The sequence below is a fragment of the Pseudophryne corroboree genome, chromosome 2 (genome assembly GCF_028390025.1).
Source record: "Pseudophryne corroboree isolate aPseCor3 chromosome 2, aPseCor3.hap2, whole genome shotgun sequence".
In the NCBI taxonomy this organism is placed as follows: Eukaryota; Metazoa; Chordata; class Amphibia; order Anura; family Myobatrachidae; genus Pseudophryne; species Pseudophryne corroboree.
The window spans coordinates 144582658-144600705 of NC_086445.1; the positions used below are offsets into that span (position 1 = coordinate 144582658).

General features: G+C 46.6%; 1 protein-coding gene across 6 annotated transcripts in view; it reads right to left on the reverse strand.

Annotated features, from left to right (window-relative positions):
- LOC135004051 (uncharacterized) overlaps window positions 1-18048 on the reverse strand; it is a 154335-nt gene that overhangs the window by 99541 nt on the left and 36746 nt on the right. For all 6 annotated transcript variants that reach the window (XM_063951784.1, XM_063951781.1, XM_063951782.1 and 3 more), the window contains one exon: window positions 11956-12099. In XM_063951784.1, the coding sequence (XP_063807854.1) occupies window positions 11956-12099 (144 nt within the window). The remainder of the gene's footprint in view (window positions 1-11955; window positions 12100-18048) is intronic.

Sequence of the window (18048 nt, forward strand, 5' to 3'; positions counted from 1 at the left end):
GAACCTGCGACCCTCCAGAAGGTGAGAACTTTGGAGCCAACACAGGAGAGAAACCCTGGCCCTGGGGGACAGGCTTATCTTCCGGTGCATGTGCAAATGGGACCTGGACCACTTGTCCAGCAAGTCCCACTGAAAAGTTCTTGCATGGAATCTGCCATACTGAATGGCCTTGTAGGCCGCCACCATTTTCCCCAGCACTCGAGTGCAGTGATGAATCGACACTCTTGGCGGTTTCAGAAGTTCCTTGACCATGTTCTGGAGTTCCTGAGCCTTTTCCAACGGGAGAAAGATCCTCTGCATTTCCGTGTCCAGAATCATGCCCAAAAACGACAGCCGAGTTGTCGGAATCAACTTTAACTTTGGTAAATTTAGGAGCCAGCCATGTTGTTGCAGCACCTTCAGGGAGAGCGCAACACTTTTTAGTAACTGCTCCCTTGATCTCGCCTTTATCAGGAGATCGTCCAAGTATGGGATAATTGTGAGCCCTTGCTAGCGCAGGAGCACCATCATTTCCGCCATTACCTTGGTGAAAATCCTCGGGGCCGTGGAAAGACCAAACAGCAACGTCTGGAATTGTTAGTGACAATCCTGAACAGCGAACCTCAGGAACGCCTGATATGGGGACATGTAGGTATGCATCCTTTATGTGGACTGACACCATAAAATCCCCCCCCCCCCCCCTCCAGACTGGAGATCACAGCTCGGAGAGATTCCATCTTGAATTTGAATCTTTTTAAATACAGGTTGAGGGATTTTAAGTTCAGAATCGGTCTGACCGAGCCATCCGGCTTCGGGACCACGAACAGGGTTGAATAAAACCCTTTACCCTGTTGTAACGGGGGAACAGTGACAAGGACTTGCTGTTCACACAGCTTTTGTATTGCAGCAAACACTACCTCTCTCTCTGGATGAGAAGCTGGTAAGGCTGATTTGAAAAATCGGTGTGGAGGCACGTCTTGGAACTCCAGTTTGTATCCTTGGATCACAATTTCCAGCACCCAAGGATCCAGGCCCGAGCGAACCCAGACTTGACCGAAGAGCTGAAGACGTGACCCCACCGGTGCGGACTCCCGCAGCGGAGCCCCAGCGTCATGCGGTGGATTTGCTAGAAGCCGGGGAGGACTTCTGCTCCTGGGAGCTTGTCACGGACGGCGATCTTTTTCCTCTTCCCAGACCTCTGGCTGCGAGGAAGGAAGATCCACGTCCTTTCCTGAATTTATGAGACCGAAAGGACTGCATCTGGTATTGAGGCGTTTTCTTTTGCTGTGGAGGGACAAAAGGCAAAAAAGACTTACCCACGGTAGCTGTAGAAACCAGGTCCGCGAGGCCCTCACCAAACAAAACTTCACCTTTGAAGGGCAGAGCCTCCATAACCTTTTTAGAGTCAGCATCACCATTCCATTGACGAGTCCACAACGCCCTTCTAGCCGAGATTGCCATGGCATTTGGCTCTTGATCCCAAGAGGCCAATATCTCTCGCCGCCTCCCTTAGATATATCGCTGCGTCCCTGATGTGACCCAGCGTCAAAAGCATGCTCTCTCTATCCAGGGTGTCTGTCAGATGACAAGTTATCTGCCCATCTTTCAACAGCGCTACACACCCATGCTGATGCCACGGCCGGCCTGAGCAGCGTGCCCGTAGTAACAAATAGATTTTAAGGTAGTTTCCTGCTTACGATCCGCAGGATCCTTTAGGGCCGCAGTGTCAGGGGATGGTTAGCACCACCTTCTTGGACAAACGCGCCAGAGCTTTGTCCACCATGGGTGAGGATTCCCACCGTAACCTATCCTGCGAGGGAAAAGGATACGCCATAGCAATTCTACTGGGAATCTGCAGTCTCTTGTCAGGAGACTCCCAAGCTTTTTCAAAAAGAGCGTTCAGTTCATGAGAGGGAGGAAACATTACCTCAGGTTTCTTTCCCTTAAACATACAGACCCTTGTGTCAGGGACAGTGGGGTCTTCTGTGATATGTAACACATCTTTAATTGCCACAATCATGTACTGAATACTCTTAGCCACCTTAGGATGTAACTTGGCATCATTATAGTCGACACTGGAGTCGGAATCTGTGTCGGTATCTGTGTCTGCTATCTGGGTAAATTAACGTTTCTGTGACCCTGAGGGGGTCCGAGATTGTGATAAAACATCTCCCATGGATTGACTCCATGCTTGGTTCTGAGACTCAGATTTATCTAACCTCTTATGCAATAAAGCCACACTTGCATTTAAAACACTTCACATATCTACCCAATCAGCAGTCGGCGGTGCCGACGGAGTCACTCCCACATCCTGTTCAGCTCCCACACCAGCCTCCTCCTGGGAAGAGCCTTCAACCTCAGACATGTCGACACACGCGTACCGACACCCCCAAACACACTGGGCTATAGGGGACAGACCCACAGTAAGGTCCTTCAGAGAGACAGAAAGGGAGTTTGCCAGCTCACACCCAGCGCCTCACCGGTCTGAAGGAATTAAATAATGCCCCAGACCTGTAAGCGCTTTTATACCAAGTAAACACCAGATTTTCGTGCCCCCCCCCCCCCCCCACCTCGTTTCGTGCACCCAGTTACTTGTGTACAGCAGTGAAGGGCCAGGAGCAGCGTCTCTGCAGCAAGCTGTGGAGAAAATTGCGCTTTTAGAGCTGAAGGAGGAAGCCCCGCCCCCTACATGGTGCGCTTCGGTCCTGCTTTTACTTATACTGGCGGGGGTCTGTATACATTGCCTATGCAATGTATACTGTAATGCCAGTCTCAAAAGTGATGTTTTATTGCTGCCCAGGGCGCCCCCCCTGCGCCCTGCACCCATAGTGCCGCTTGTGTGAGGGAGCAATGGCGCTCTGCGCGGTACCTCAGGAAGATCCAAAGTGTTCTGCCGCCTTTGAAGTCTTCTTGCTTCTACTACTCACCCGGCTTCTCTCTTCAGGCTCTGTGAGGGGGACGGCGGCGCGGCTCCGGGAACGAGCAGCTAGGCGCACCAAATGATCAGACCCTCTGGAGCTAATGGTGTCCAGTAGCCTAAGAAGCAGAGCCTTTGAACTCACAGAAGTAGGTCTGCTTCTCTCCCCTCAGTCCCATGAAGCAGGGAGCCTGTTGCCAGCAGTGCTCCCTGAAAAAAATAAACCTAACAAAAGTCTTTTTTTAGAGAAACTCAGTAGAGCTCCCCCAGTGTGCAACCAGTCTCCTCTGGGCACAGAATCTAACTGAGGTCTGGAGGAGGGGCATAGAGGGAAGAGCCAGTTCACACCCATTTAAAGTCTTAAAGTGCCTATGTCTCCTTTGGATCCAGTCTATACCCCATGGTCCTTTTGGAGTCCCCAGCATCCTCTAGGACAAAGGAGAAAGATCTTATACTGTTAGGGATCAGGATGACTGGGAATGCTCTAGGACAGGGTGTGGTACAGAAGATCTACAGTATTTATTTATTAGGTCAACCCCATATGGTCTAGAGCAGAGGTTCTCAAACTCGGTCCTCGGGAGCCCACACAGTGCATGTTTTGCAGGTAACCCAGCATGTGCACAGGTGTATTAATTACTCACTGACACATTTTAAAAGGTCCACAGATGGAGCCAATTATTTCACTTGCGATTCTGTGAGGAGACGTGCAAAACATGCACTGTGTGGGCCCCCGAGGACCGAGTTTAAGAAACTCTGGTCTAGCGGGTCAAAAGGTCAATACAAAAAAGGTCAACATGCGTTCTTAACTTTTTTTGGGTATTATTTTGTATGTTTCATCATATAGAGCCACAATTATTGCAAACGTATACCATCGTGGGCTAACTTCACTTGCCACACTTTGGTCATGGTGCTACGCTCCCCTACAGGATACTATTCCCAAACATAGTCACGTGGATGGTAAATTAAGCAAGTGAAGCAAGTAAATCAAGTAAAAGTTGGAAAAAAAAAAATAGGATTTTAATACCCAACGGTAAATACTTTTCTTGTAGTCCATAAGGGATATTGGGGAAATTAGTACGATGGGTATAGACGGGATCCAAAGGAGCCAGTGCACTTAAAATTTCTTCAACTGGGTGTGCTGGCTCCTCCCCTCTATGACCCCTCCCATAGGCAGTTATAGGTAAAAATGTGCCCGAAGGAGAAAGGACATATATGAGAGAAGGAACATATTAAACAAAGGATGGTGAGATTTAAAACATAAAAACAACCAGCAAAGGCTGTTAGCAGCAGCAGCAGAACAGGTAACTACAAAACAAGAACTTGCAGAAAAGTCAACGCACAGAGGCGGGTGCCCAATATCCCTTATGGACTACGAGAAAAGGATTTACCGGTAGGTACTTAAAATCCTATTTTCTCTAGCATCCATAAGGAATATTGTGGAAACTAGTACGATGGGGACGTCCCAAAGCTTCCAGAACAGGTGTGAACGTGCAGAGACTGCTGGAGCACCGCCTGCCCAAACTGGGTATGCTCTTTGGCCAGGGTATCAAACTTGTAGAATTTCACAAAGGTGTTCTTCCCCGACCAGGTAGCAGCTCGGCATAGTTGCAAGGCCGAGACTCCACGGCCAGCCGCCGAGGAAGACCCCACTGATCAGAGACTTAGGAACAGGTAAGGCTGCCGACACATAGGCCTGCTGGATAGCAAGCCTAATCCAACGAGCAATGGACTGCTTTGAAGCAGGGCAACCCTTTTTCTGCGCATCAGAGCACGAACAAGGAATACGCCTTTCTGACCAGAGCTGTGCGCTTGACATAGATCTTCAAGGCACGCACAACATCCAATGCCCCCGGAGGAGCAGAGCGTCAGTACTGGACGGAACCACAATAGGTTGAGTCAGGTGGAAAGCGGAGACAACCTTCGTCAGAAACGGCTGTCTAGTCCTGAGCTCCCCTCTGTCCTCATAAAAGACCAAGTACGGACTTTTACACGATAAGGCCCCCAATTCTGAGACACGTCAAGCAGAAGCCAGGGCCAGTAACAAAACCGTCTTCCACGTGAAGTACTTGTCTTCTACCATCATCAGAGGTTCAAACCAGGAGGACTGTAGAAATGCCAACACTACATCCAAATCCCAGGGTGCAGTAGGCAGCACAAAAGGAAAATGAATGTGGAGTACCCCTTGCAAGAAGGTCTGAACTTCTGGCAACACTGCCAATTTCTTCTGGAAGAAAATGGAGAGGGCTGAAATCTGGACCTTAATGGAACCCAGACGTAAGCCCTTATCCACACCAGCTTGCAGGAAACGTCCCAATGCAGGTGGATACTTGCGTTCCTCGCACAGAGACATATCTCCTCCAGATAGGATAGTGTTTTGACGTCACAGGTTTTCTGGCCTGAACCATGGTAGCAATAACTTTCTTGGAAAGGCCCTTGTGAGCTAGGAGATTCCGCTGAACCTCCATACCGTCAAACGAAGTCGCCGTAAGTCCAGGTAGACGAATGGTCCTTGTTGAAGATCTCTTCTTAGTGGTAGAGGCCAAGGGTCTTTGACGGACATGATCTGCGTACCATGTCCTCCGAGGCAATCAGAATTGCCTGGACACCCTGATTCCTGATTCGCTTTAGCACCCTTGGAAGCAATGGAATCGGAGGAAACAGGTAGACTAGCCGGTACGGTGCATCCACTGCCCTCGTCTGAGGGTCCATGGTCCGTGAGCAATACCAGGGAAGTTTCTTGTTGAGACCAGAAGCCATCATGTCTATTTGTGGGCAACCCCACCGGTCGATGATCTGCTGGAACACCAGATGGTGGAGCCCCCACTCCCCCGAGTGGAGATCATGACGACTCAGGAAGTCTGCCTCCCAGTTGTCCACAGCCGGAATGGAGATTGCCGACATTGCTCTTGCATTTCTTTCTGCCCAGAAGAGTATCTTTGACACTTCTTGCATGCAGGCTCTGCTTTTTGTCCCTCCTTGGCAACTGATAAACGCCATTACCGTGGCGTAATCCAACTGTACCTGGATCACGTGGTCCTTGAGCAGAGGAGAGTGCTGAAGCAGAGCATTGTAGATCGCCTGAAGTTTCAGAATGTTGATCGGAAGGAAGGTCTCATGGGCTGACCACCTGCTCTGGAACTGCGCCCCCTGGGTGACAGCTCCCCATCCCCTTAGACTACCATACGTCGTGAGGAGGGTCCAATCCTGAATCCCAAAATTCCGGCCTTCCAGGAGATTGGAGGACTGTAGTCACCACAGGAGGGAAATCCTGGCCTGAGGTGACAGCTGAATTATCCGGTTCATCTGGGGATGCGATCCGGACCACTTGCTCAGCAGATCCAACTGAAACGTTCTGGCATGGAACCTTCCATACTGGATCGCCTCGTATGAGGCAACCATCTTTCTTAACAATCTTATGCAAATCTGTACAGCCACTCGAGTAGGTCGGGGCACCAGGCAGACCATTTCCTGAAGTGTTTTCGCCTTGTCCTCTGGTAGAAACACCTTCTGGGCCACAGTATCCAACATCCCCAGGAACAGGAGCCTTTGAGTTAGCTCCAGGTGGGACTTCTGTAAGTTGAGGATCCACCGACGGTCTGACAGAAGACGGATGGTGCGGTTGATATGGAGCAATAAAAGCTCCCTGGATCTTGCCTTTATCAGAAGATCGTCCAAATAAGGGACCACATTCCCCCCTGGACCCGGAGTTGAAACATCATCTCAACAATCACCTTCGTGAATACACTTGGGGCTGTAGACGGGCCAAAGGGCAGAGCCTGGAATTGGTAGTGATCGTCCAGCAGGGCAAACTGCAGGTACTACAGGTAATATTTTCTACCATAAATGAACATTGAAGCAATGGCCTTTTCATGATAAGTTTATGGAAAAACTAAAAATCAATAATCTAGTCATAAACAATAATTATTGGGCATCAATTTTCTTGTTTTTCTCCTCCTCCTCTGATGTTATAGACATATTCCTTTATGTATATACATTCTTATTGTTTTAAGAATTTTTATGTATGTATGTTAATATTTAAATAATGTTAAATTTGATGATGATATTTCCAGATATCTTACCCATTTGAATATTGCTTATTTCCACGGCATTGTCTGGATGGGACATTGAAATTTGCAAACAGAGATTTGGTATGTATGTAGATATTTGGAAAACTGGAAGGGTTGTTAAAATTAGACATATAACTTACATATCTCTTCCTGTGAACCACCTAGATTATAACCCTTGATGAAGTCTTAACGGACGAAACACGTTGGGTTTCTACGAGTTTGCGGATTAGATCATACATCTGAACTTTCTGGTTGAAGAATTATTTTACCTAATAGCAGATATCAAATTTCAACTCACCAGACTATTGCAAATTTATGTATTATTGTACAATAGATGTGTATGATCTTGAATAAGAATCTCTATCTAGCTACGTCATGGACGTTTTTACGACAATGTTATAGTATTTATTGTTAATCTTATGAATAAACAATTTATTGTATTCTGTGATATTTGTGGTGGTTCAGCTCCCATGAGAATTTTCTGTTCTTCTCCAAATTGCAGGTACGCCTGATGAGGCAGCCAAATCGGAATATGGAGATAGGCATCCTTGATATCCAAGGAGGCCATAAATTCCTGTTCTTCCAGGCCCGCAATCACTGCTCGCAGGGATTCCATTTTGAACTTAAACACCCTCAAATCAGGATTCAAGGATTTCAGATTCCATTTCAGCACCACAAACAGGTTTGAGTAATACTTTCAGATAGCCCGTTGCAACATAGCTTGCATATCCTCCAAAGCTGGAGGGGGGGGGGGGGGGTTCCTGAGAACTGGTACTTGCAGGTTTTCTGGACTTACCTCTGGTGCCTCTAGCCGCATTGGTGGCACCTCTGGCCTTCGATCGAAATCTGTGAGACCGAAAGGACTGGATAGACAGCCCTGGATAGGAGCGTCTCACCGGCGGCGCCCCAGAGGGGAGAAACATGGATTTTCCAGCCATAACCTTGGAAATCAAGGTATCCAATTTGACCCCAAAAAGCCATTCCCCAGAAAAGGGGAGGTATTCCACACTACATTTGGATTCTGCGTCCGCAATCCACTGACACAACCACAAGGCCCTGCGCGCAGACACTGCCATGGCAGACGTCTGAGCATTAATGTTCCCCATCTCCTTGATGCAATCACAGAGGAAACGGGTAGTGTACTGAATGTACTTCAGTAGGGTTACCATAGTAACTAAGAGCATATCCCCAGAGAGGCCCCCCTGAATTTGAGTGGCCTAAGAATGAATAGCATTGGTCATCCAGCAACCCGCAATGACCGGTCTTTGTGAGAAACCGGCTGCAGTGTATATAGACTTTAGGGTAGTCTATCTTCCGATCTCCAGGATGAATCATGGTAAAGGAAGGTAGCACCGCCTTTTTAGACAGGCGAGAGACAGACATCCACCCCAGGGTGTTCCTCACAAAATTTTCTACCTTCAGGAGCAAATGGAAAAGTGCGCAAAAACGTTTTGGACACTTGGAACTTTTTGTCTGGATTTTTCCAGGCCTGTTTGAATAAATCATCTAGCTCTGTAGAATCGGGGAAAGTTACATTAGGCTTGTTCTGTACAAAGAAAAACGACTGCTGTGACAGCGTCCTCTAGAGGGAGCTTTAACACATCCCTTATAGCCAAAATGAGGGGTTCAATACCCTGAGCAGAATCGGGAACCCCACTAACGGGATCCAGGTCATCCCCAGCATCCCGTATATGATTTGTATCAGATAGTAGTGCAGGTAAACAACGCTTCTGAGGACCTGCATGAGAGGGGGTGGGGGGGGCGGGGGGGGCTTTGCATCTACCCTAGCAGCTAAATCTGCAACAGCTTGTTGTAGTAGCAGAGTTTTCTGCACATTAGCAGTGAGCTGGTGGGATGACATCAGACATCATAGTCTTAACAGACCCTAACCAGTGGGGCTCTGGACTCTCTCCCCCAGCCCCTTCACCGATCTGTGAAGATTGACTGCATTGTTCACAGGAAAAAAATAATTCGATAATGGAGAGAATCTGGTGTGACATACACTGCACAGCTTGTGTTTACCCATATTTCACAGTAAGCACAATAACATAGACCGTTATAATGCAAGCCTGCCCTACTGTATGCGAGAGGAGACACACAGAGAGAGGACACCAGCACACCCTGAGCTGCACAGCCCCAGTGAGGCTGTCAGCTCCCTAAAACACAGTAAACCCTAAACAATTTTAATCCTAAATAAGAGCAGGATAGTGTACACGAGCAGCTCTTCCCCCTTTGCTACACCCTGTACCAGATATCCAGCGTGGCTGAGGAGTCAGAAAGTGCTGTGTGTGCTGTATATGGCTGCAGGAAGCAGAGGAAGGCGCCAAAACGCCTCAGGTCCCGCTATGAGGTAGCCCCGCCCCCTCCAATGGCATCAGAATTACATATATATATATATATATATATATATTTTATATTGTCAAAGTCTCCTAGTTATCTTAAAACATCGCACAAGTGCTAGTCAAGCCTTTTGTGCCAGTTCTACACGGGGCCACGCCCGTGGTCAGCTGCACTTTGACCTGGGGGACCCCCCTAGAGGAGCCCCCGGTTTGTACTCACCACAATGTCACCTTCAGGCTGCGTTAAGGGTGTGCGGTGTACTGCGGCTGTGACAGCCAAGGAGCAGTGCCCCGCTGAACAACAACCCCTCAGGACAGTGGTCCTGCAGCGGAGAAGCAGCTCTGCACCTCGTAAGGCCGGTGACCCCCCCCCCCCCCCCCCCCCAACTCCCATGGTGCAGGTATGCTGTTGCCCAGACAGCACATAATAAAAGTTTAAAAGAAAATGAAGAAACTCTCTGGAGCTGCAGAGATGTGCACTTTTTTCTAAACTGCCTGTGGGAGGAGGCATAGAGGGGAGGAGCCAGCACACCCAGTTTTAGAAACTGAAAGTGCACTGGCTACTTTGGATCCCGTCTATACCCATCGTACTAGTTTCCCCGATATCCCTTATGGATGCTAGAGAAATATGTGAAAACCCACCAAAACCTCGTGTCGATCATTGTCATGTCGACCTTCCGTATCTGTCAGCCAGTAGCACTGTCTACCTTTTACCTGTTGACCTAATACATATCAAGCACGAGGTCGGCCTATTGACCCGTCTACCTATACATTGGAACCCGACAGTCAAGGGTTCAATCAGTTTTATTAAGGTCTATAGAATACATACAGTAGCTGGCACATGGTCCCCAAGAGAAACTCCACAGCATCTTGGCCGCAGCTCCTGAGAGATGCTGCAGACAATAAGGCTGATGGAGAGTTGCAGGCAAGTCTGGTTTTTGGCCACAACTTATTTCCCACTGCACATGATTTGTAGCAGAGCATACATATTCACATGTGATTCAGAGTCATTCACATCTCAGCCGCATATTCCTTTAAATTCAGATACATAAATTCCATCTGAATTTATGTATCTGTGTGGCAACCGGGTGTTTGCAGATAGGCTCCGTGTTTTGAGGGTGTGTAGGTGCGACTGTGGGCTCCGCAGAGTTATACATAAAGATGTGTCCTCATACACCTATCCCTTCTGCGGCATATGGTACGACTTGAGGATAGGTGCGTGTGGACAGATCTTTATGACAGCTGTGTTGTACCTACTCCTTGTTCAAATGCAGGCTGGTGATGATGGGGATAGATATTGTAGAAGCGCATAGATAGGGGCGATTCTGCTGCAGATATGCATGCAACACGGCATCCACATTTATTTCCGTAGACGCAACACGGACATTTGACTTGCATGCAACTCTGAATCAACATAAATGTGGCCATATAGGCTTCTACACTTATACATGGCAGTCCTCACATAAAGGGACATATGTAATGGTCCAAATTTGCCGGAGATGCGGTATGCCAAAACCATGCCTTGTAAATGATTGCCGCTTTAAAAAAACGTCCGAGATCAGCCGGCATCCCGCATCTCCGGCAAACTAGAACCCTATTATATAAAAGCCCCATAAGGTCTATATTCTGGACCAAGATACTCATTGAGAATATAAACAAGCTTCCAGTAGACTTATTTTTATTATGAACAAACTGCTGGGCACCTAATCTGATATACAGACTTATTAGGCCCCTTAAGAATACCATTGCAAAATACCTTAACATTTTATACCAAGGTACCTCAATGGCGGGTCTCAAATATTGATATACTACTGTATACACAAAACCTGTACACTTAAGTACTGATCCTAACCAATCACATGCCGCTCGTATCCTTTTTGTTCATTTTGATGCAATCTTGATGCATTAAGATTAGATTTAATTATTTGTTCAATTTGTATTTATACCTCAACTAATCATCGACTGTCTGGCAAAAATGTTTTGGTCAGTTGCCCCACATCTTGTCATCTCAAACTCAAACAAAAATAAAGAATTAAAATAAAAAAAAATAAAAATAAAAAAAAGGAGAGAAGATTAAAAATGTACATTTATTTTAAAAGTTACGAGTTTTTCTTCCTCCAGATTGTATAATACATGTATTTTATTCCCCTTTAACAAGTTGGTAAAACAAATGGAACACCAAGTAATGTGAGGTTTATGAGGCGAAGTTTCACAATTATTACGTACTAAATGCAGTGGATCAATTTGGGGAAACGATATCTATTCTATACTGGAAAAAAAATAAATCTATATTTAAAAGGTTATAATTGTTTCATGAAACAATACAATAGAAATAAAAACTTACGGATTAAAAAAAAAAAAATCTCTAGTACTAAAACAGGTGATGAAAGGGGAAACTTACCCTGAGAGCTTTCTGAAAATATACATATTATATACAAAGTCTTGCACCAATCTATTTCATTTGAAATAAAAAGGCTTTACAGACCAAAAGGGGACAAAATATTGTGTGTGTGAATTATTGCACTGCTGTACACTTAAACACTGAATATGGTGAGTTCCATGTATTTTAATTGCTAGGGCAATAACAGAGCAGAATCGTTATCTGCTATGGAATGATGTGCTGTGTTGTGAACAATCTACAGAGGCTCCCCACCTCGGCCTGGGCCCTGAAGGGGGGCGATTAGGGCGTACATGACGGGGTTCCACAGAGTTCATGATACCCGAAACGGTCATATCATACTCGTATCGTTCCAGCATTTGGGAGATCTTCTCACGGGGAACTCTGTGTGTGTTTCTCCTGAAGAAGAGACAAACCAGGGATATTTACTTTTTACAAAAGAATTAAAAAGATCCTCAACATTATATACTCTATTAGACCAAAGCCTTTATTTATATGTTGCCAAAAGGGTACATACAACATACAAAACCAGGAAAAGTACGAACACACACACACAAAAAAAAAAAAAGGAGATTTATGGTAAGACTGACCATTGTTAAATCTCTTTATGCGAGATACACTGGTTTCCACAGGGAATAACATCGGGGTGTAGAGTTCGGATCTTGATCCAAGGCACCAACAGACTAAAGCTTTGACTGTTCCCAGGATGCATTGCACCGCCTCCTCTATAACTCCGCCTCCAGGCACTGGAGCTCAGTTTCATTAAGCAGTCCAATGCAGTAGCAGGTAAGAGAGATGGTAGATGTTAGTCACATAGACCCACATTCTCACGACAGGAGAAGGTACTAGCAGCTAATGCCATACAAACCCAAAGAAGCTAAGTGCGTCAGGGTGGGCGCCCTGTGGAACCAGTGTACCCCGCAGAAAGATTTAACAACGGTAAGCGTTACCATAAATCTTGTTTTCTGCAGCGGGGTACACTGGTACTCCACAGGGAATAACATTGGGGATGTCCTAAAGAAGCTCCTCATGGGAGAGGACGCACTGTAGCAGGCACAAGAACTCGGCGTCCAAAGGAAGCATTCTGGGAGACGAAAGTATCAAAAGCATAGAACCTGATGAGGACCACGTAGCCGCCTTGCACAATTGTTCAGCGGACGCGCCACGGCGGGCCGCCCAAGAAGGTCCAACAGACAGAATAGAATGGGCCTTGATATCAGCAGGAGCTGGGAGACCAGCCTGCACATAAGCTTGTGCAATCACCATTCTAATCCATCTGGTCAAGGTCTGCTTATTCGCAGGCAAGCCACGTTTGTGAAAACCAAAAAGTACAAAGAATCTGATCTCCTGATAGAGGCAGTACTTTCTACATATATACGGAGAGCCCATACCACATCCAAAGACCGCTCTTTGGAGAACAAACCAGGAGAGATAAAGGCCCGAACCACAATCTCTTGGTTAAGGTGGAAAGATGACACCACCTTAGGTAGATAACCAGGGCGAGTTCAAAAAGGCCCCATTCACTTATACGACATGACGGTCCGTCATGTCATGTAAGATTTCCTCCAACCTCCCGGCAGCCTTCCTGTTGGCAGGATAGTATTAGATACATCGTATGCAAAAAGAAAGCATACAATATATCTTTTAATTTCCCATCCATTTACTGTGGGATCAGACATATAAAGGGCTCCATACACTAGACCGATAATGCCCGATTTCAGCCCAATTTGGGCATTCGGCCCGATCTATTGGGTGAAATCGGGCATTTTCGGTGTGCTTTTCCCCCGATCCGATCCGCGTTCCCGTGTGCATCGGATCGGGTCCCCTAGATCCAAAATATCACGAGTGCTGTACTCGTTATATGTCGGATACCGCAGTAAATGGATGGGAAAGTAAAAGATACATCGAATGCAAAAAACACTACATACGATATATCGAATACTATCCTGCCAACGGGGAGGCTGCCGGGAGGTTGGAGGAAATCTTATATGACATGTCGCACCGCCATGTCGTATAAGTGTATAGGGGCCCTTTTCGAGTGCAGCACTCGTGATATGTCGGATCTAGGGGGATTCGATACGATGCACACGGGAACGTGCATCGGATCGGATCGGGGGAAAAGCACACCGAAAATGCTCGATTTCACCCAATATAATCGGGCCGAATGCACAAATTGGGCATTATCGGTCTAGTGTATGGGGCCCTTTAGAACTGCCCGGTCATGGTGAAAAACCATAAAGGGTGGACGACAGGACAAAGCGCCTAAGTCAGACTCCCTCCTAGCAGAGGCAATAGCCAACAGAAAAATGACCTTAAGCATAAGGCATTTAAGGTCCACAGACTCAAGAGGCTCAAACAGAGACTCTTGAAGGGCAATTAAGGACAACAGACAGATCCCATGGAGCCACAGGAGGGACATAGGGAGGCTGAATCCATAGTAAACCCTGAGTGAATGTATGAACATCAGGAATAGATAAAAAAAATTGCTGAAACCACACCGACCAGGCAAAAATGTGAACCTTGAGGGAGGCCAGGCGAAGTCCTAAATCCAGGCCTTGTTGGAAAAAATATACGTTATGGTAAGAACTTACCGTTAATAACGGTATTTCTCATAAGTCCACAGGATAACCATGGGATATGATGGAGCGACAGCGGATTGGCACAAAACGATCAAAAGCTTTCAGGCCTCCCAGGATGCAACGGGCCCTTCCATATATCCCCGCCAACTGGCTCAGGCAAATCAGTTGCATTCCAAAGCACTAGGCAGGAGCATCATGTAGAGCCCTAATCAGGCGAGAAGAACACACATGCACACCCTTCCATACAAGAAGGAAGAGGTTAGTGAGTAGAAGGATCCTCAAATCAGGTGCGTCAGGGTGGGATCCCTGTGGACTTAGGAGAAATACCGCTATCAACGGTAAGTTCTTACCATAACTTATATTTCTCCTGCAGGGTCCACAGGTTATCCAAAGGAAACAATGGGATTTCCCAAAGCAATTTAGTGGTGGGGACGCTCCTCATTGTTCAGGAGAACTTAATGCCTGAATTCAGCGTCATGAGAGGCAAAAGTATCCAAGGCATAATGTCTAATGAATGTGTTAATGGAAGACCATGTGGCTGCCTTACATATCTGTTCTGCTGAAGCACCATGTTGTGCTGTCCATGAAGGACCTACCTTACGAGTAGAATGAGCAAAGACATTAGCCGGAACACGTAGATTGAGAGTATGCTTCTGAAATAGTCATCTGAAGTCATCTTGCCAGCGTCTGTTTAGTAGCAGGCCATCCTCTTTTGTGAAATCCGCAGAGAATGAAGAGAGAATCTGTCTTTCTGATGGCACTGGTACGATCCACGTAGATCCTTAATGCCCGGACCACGTCCAGCGACGAATCTCCTGCAGAAAGTCCCAATACCTGAAAAGCCAGGACTACAATTTCTTCATTAAAGGTGGAATTTAGACACCACCTTAGGACGATACCCAGACTTAGTTCTAAGAACTGCTTTATCTAGATAAAAAAAAATCAGAAAAGGGGAGCGACATGACAGCGCTCCTAAATCTGACACTCTTCTAGCTGATGCCATAGTCAGTAGAAAGAGAACTTTAGATATCAACCATTTAAGATCCACTTTATTAAGTGGTTCAAACGGAGCAACTTGCCGAGCGTTGAGGACTAGACTTAAGTCCCAAGATGCTGTAGGAGGAACAAAAGGAGGTTGAATGCGCAGCATTCCCTGGAAAACAGTACGCACAACCTGTAAATTGGCAATTTTATTTTGCAACCAGTCAATGCCGATACTTGAACTCTCAAGGAAGCTACCTTCAAACCTTTATACATTCCTGCCTGAAGGAAAGCTAAGACCCTGGAAACTCTGAAAGATTTCAGGTCCATACTTCTCTCACTGCACCAATGAATATAGGCCTGCCATATTCTGTGATAAATACGAGTTGAGGAGGGTTTCCTTGCTCTGAGCATTGTTTGAATTACCTGTTGTGAGAAGCCTCGACTTCAGGATAGAGGTTTCAAGAGCCACGCCATCAAAGACAGTCGATGCAGATGTCTGTGATAACAAGGACCCTGCATTAGTAGATCTGGACGTTGAGGGAGCAGAAGTGGAGCATTCATCGACATTCTCTGCAGATCTGTGTACCAATGCCTTCTGGGCCAAGCCGGAGCTATTAGAATCACGGCACTCTCTGCTTGTTTTATTTTCCTCACCACCCTGGGTAACAGGGTGACCGGAGGAAACAGATACGCCAGATGAAAGTCCCATTTCACTGACAAGGTGTCCACAAAGATCGCTTTGGGATCCTTTGTTCTTGACCCATATGCGGCACTTTGTTGTTCAGACGGGATGCCATAAGATCTATCTCTGGCAATCATCAACTTGTCTACTAGAGTCTGAAAGACCTCCGGGTATACAGCACATTAATTTTCCCGAATGGCGTGTCGACTGAGAAAGTCCGATTCCCGGTTTAGGACTCCCGGAACGAATACTGCGGACAAGACTGGGAGATGGAGTTCTGCCCACTTTAGAATGTGGGTACTCTTGAAGAGTGTCCTTTGCCTGAATCAGTGCCATATATATGGCCAGAAGTTCTAACAGGTTTATTGGCAGGCAACTTTCTTCTGTGGTCCATTGTCCTTGGAACCATAATTTTCCGGACACTGCTCCACAGCCCTGAAGACTGGCATCTGTTGTCAGGATCTCCCAATCTGATATCCAAAAGGGTCTCCCTTTGTCTAGATGGGATGTCTGTAGCCACCAGGCTAATGACTTCCTTACCTTTACTGGAAGTACCATCGTCTGTTTCTTTATTGTCTGATGTACTCCATTCCATCTGGCCAGAATCAGACGCTGCAGAGGCCTCGAGAGGAATTGCGCATACTCCACCATGTTGAATGTTGACACCATCAAACCCATTACTCGCATTGCTGCGTGAATTGATACTGTTTGACTGTGTAACAACTCCTGAATCCTTGAATGTACCTTGGATATCTTGTTCCGAGGTAAAAATACTTTCTGCCAACTTGAATGCAGTACAGCCCCCTAGTGAGTCATACGTTGTGACGGAATCAGAGACGACTTTGCCCAATTTATGAGCCACCCGTGCCTCTGCAGACATGTTATTGTCTGTTGGAGATGGCACAGGAGCAATTCCTGTGATTGTGCCAGGATTAAAAGGTCGTCGAGGTATGGAAAAATTCTTATCCCCTGCTTGCGGAGATAAGCTGCCATCACCACCATGATTTTGGTAAAAACTCTGGGGGCTGTGGCTAACCCAAAGGGTAAGGCCTCAAAACTAAAAATGCTGCTGTAGGATGGCGAACCTGAGATAACACTGATGGGACAGTGCTATAGGAACATGTAGGTATGCATCCTGAATATCCAGGGATACCATATAATCCCCTGGTTCCAAGGCCAAAACTATGGAGCATAACGTATCCATATGAAACCGTGGTACCCAAATGTATTTGTTTAGCATTTTGAGATTGAAAATGAGTCGAAAAGACCCATTTGGCTTCTGACCCAAAAACAGGTTGGAGTAAAAACCCTGTCCCCGTTGTGCTGGGGATACTGGAATGACTACTCCTGACTGAAGCAATTTCTGAACTGCTTCTTGCAAGGCCCTTGCCTTCGCCTCCACCCGGGACGGGCTGGTACAGAAGAACCTTCGAGGAGGATGCTTCTCGAAGGGGAAAACATAACCTAGAGATACCGCTTCTTGCACCCAGGCATCTGTTGTAGACTGCTGCCAGATCTGTGCAAACTGAAGAAGCCGGCCCCCTACCCTGGGGTTCCCCCAGGGGAAGGCCAGCACCATTGGCTGATGGCTTATCTTCTGGTTTGGAAGCTGGCCCTCTGGTAACCCAATGCATCTTTGACTTACCAAACTTATTGTATTGGGGCTGCTTACGATCACTTTTTCCCTTCGCTTTTCCTTGCGACCGAAAGGGCCGAAATGTTGGACCCTTAGGTTTAGGATTTTATGTGGAAGGAAACTTGACCTTCTTGGAGTCTGCTTCTGACTCAATATCTGTCAATTCTTTGCCAAAAAGAATATTTCAAGCAAAAAGCAAAGATTCCAAAACCTTTTTAGATTCTAAATCAGCTTACCACGTACGTAACCAAAGTGCTCTGCGAGCAGCCATTGTTGAGGCTGATGCCCTAGAAGCAATAGTACCCATATCTATTGCCGCTTCTTCCAAGAATACAGCAGCCTGTTTAATATGAGCTATATAGGATTTTTGTTCTCTAGAAGCTGAGAAACCATCCTCTTCCAGTGCATCAGCCCAGGCAACCACTGCCTTTGCCATCCAAGCTGAAGCCATGGCTGGCCTTATCACT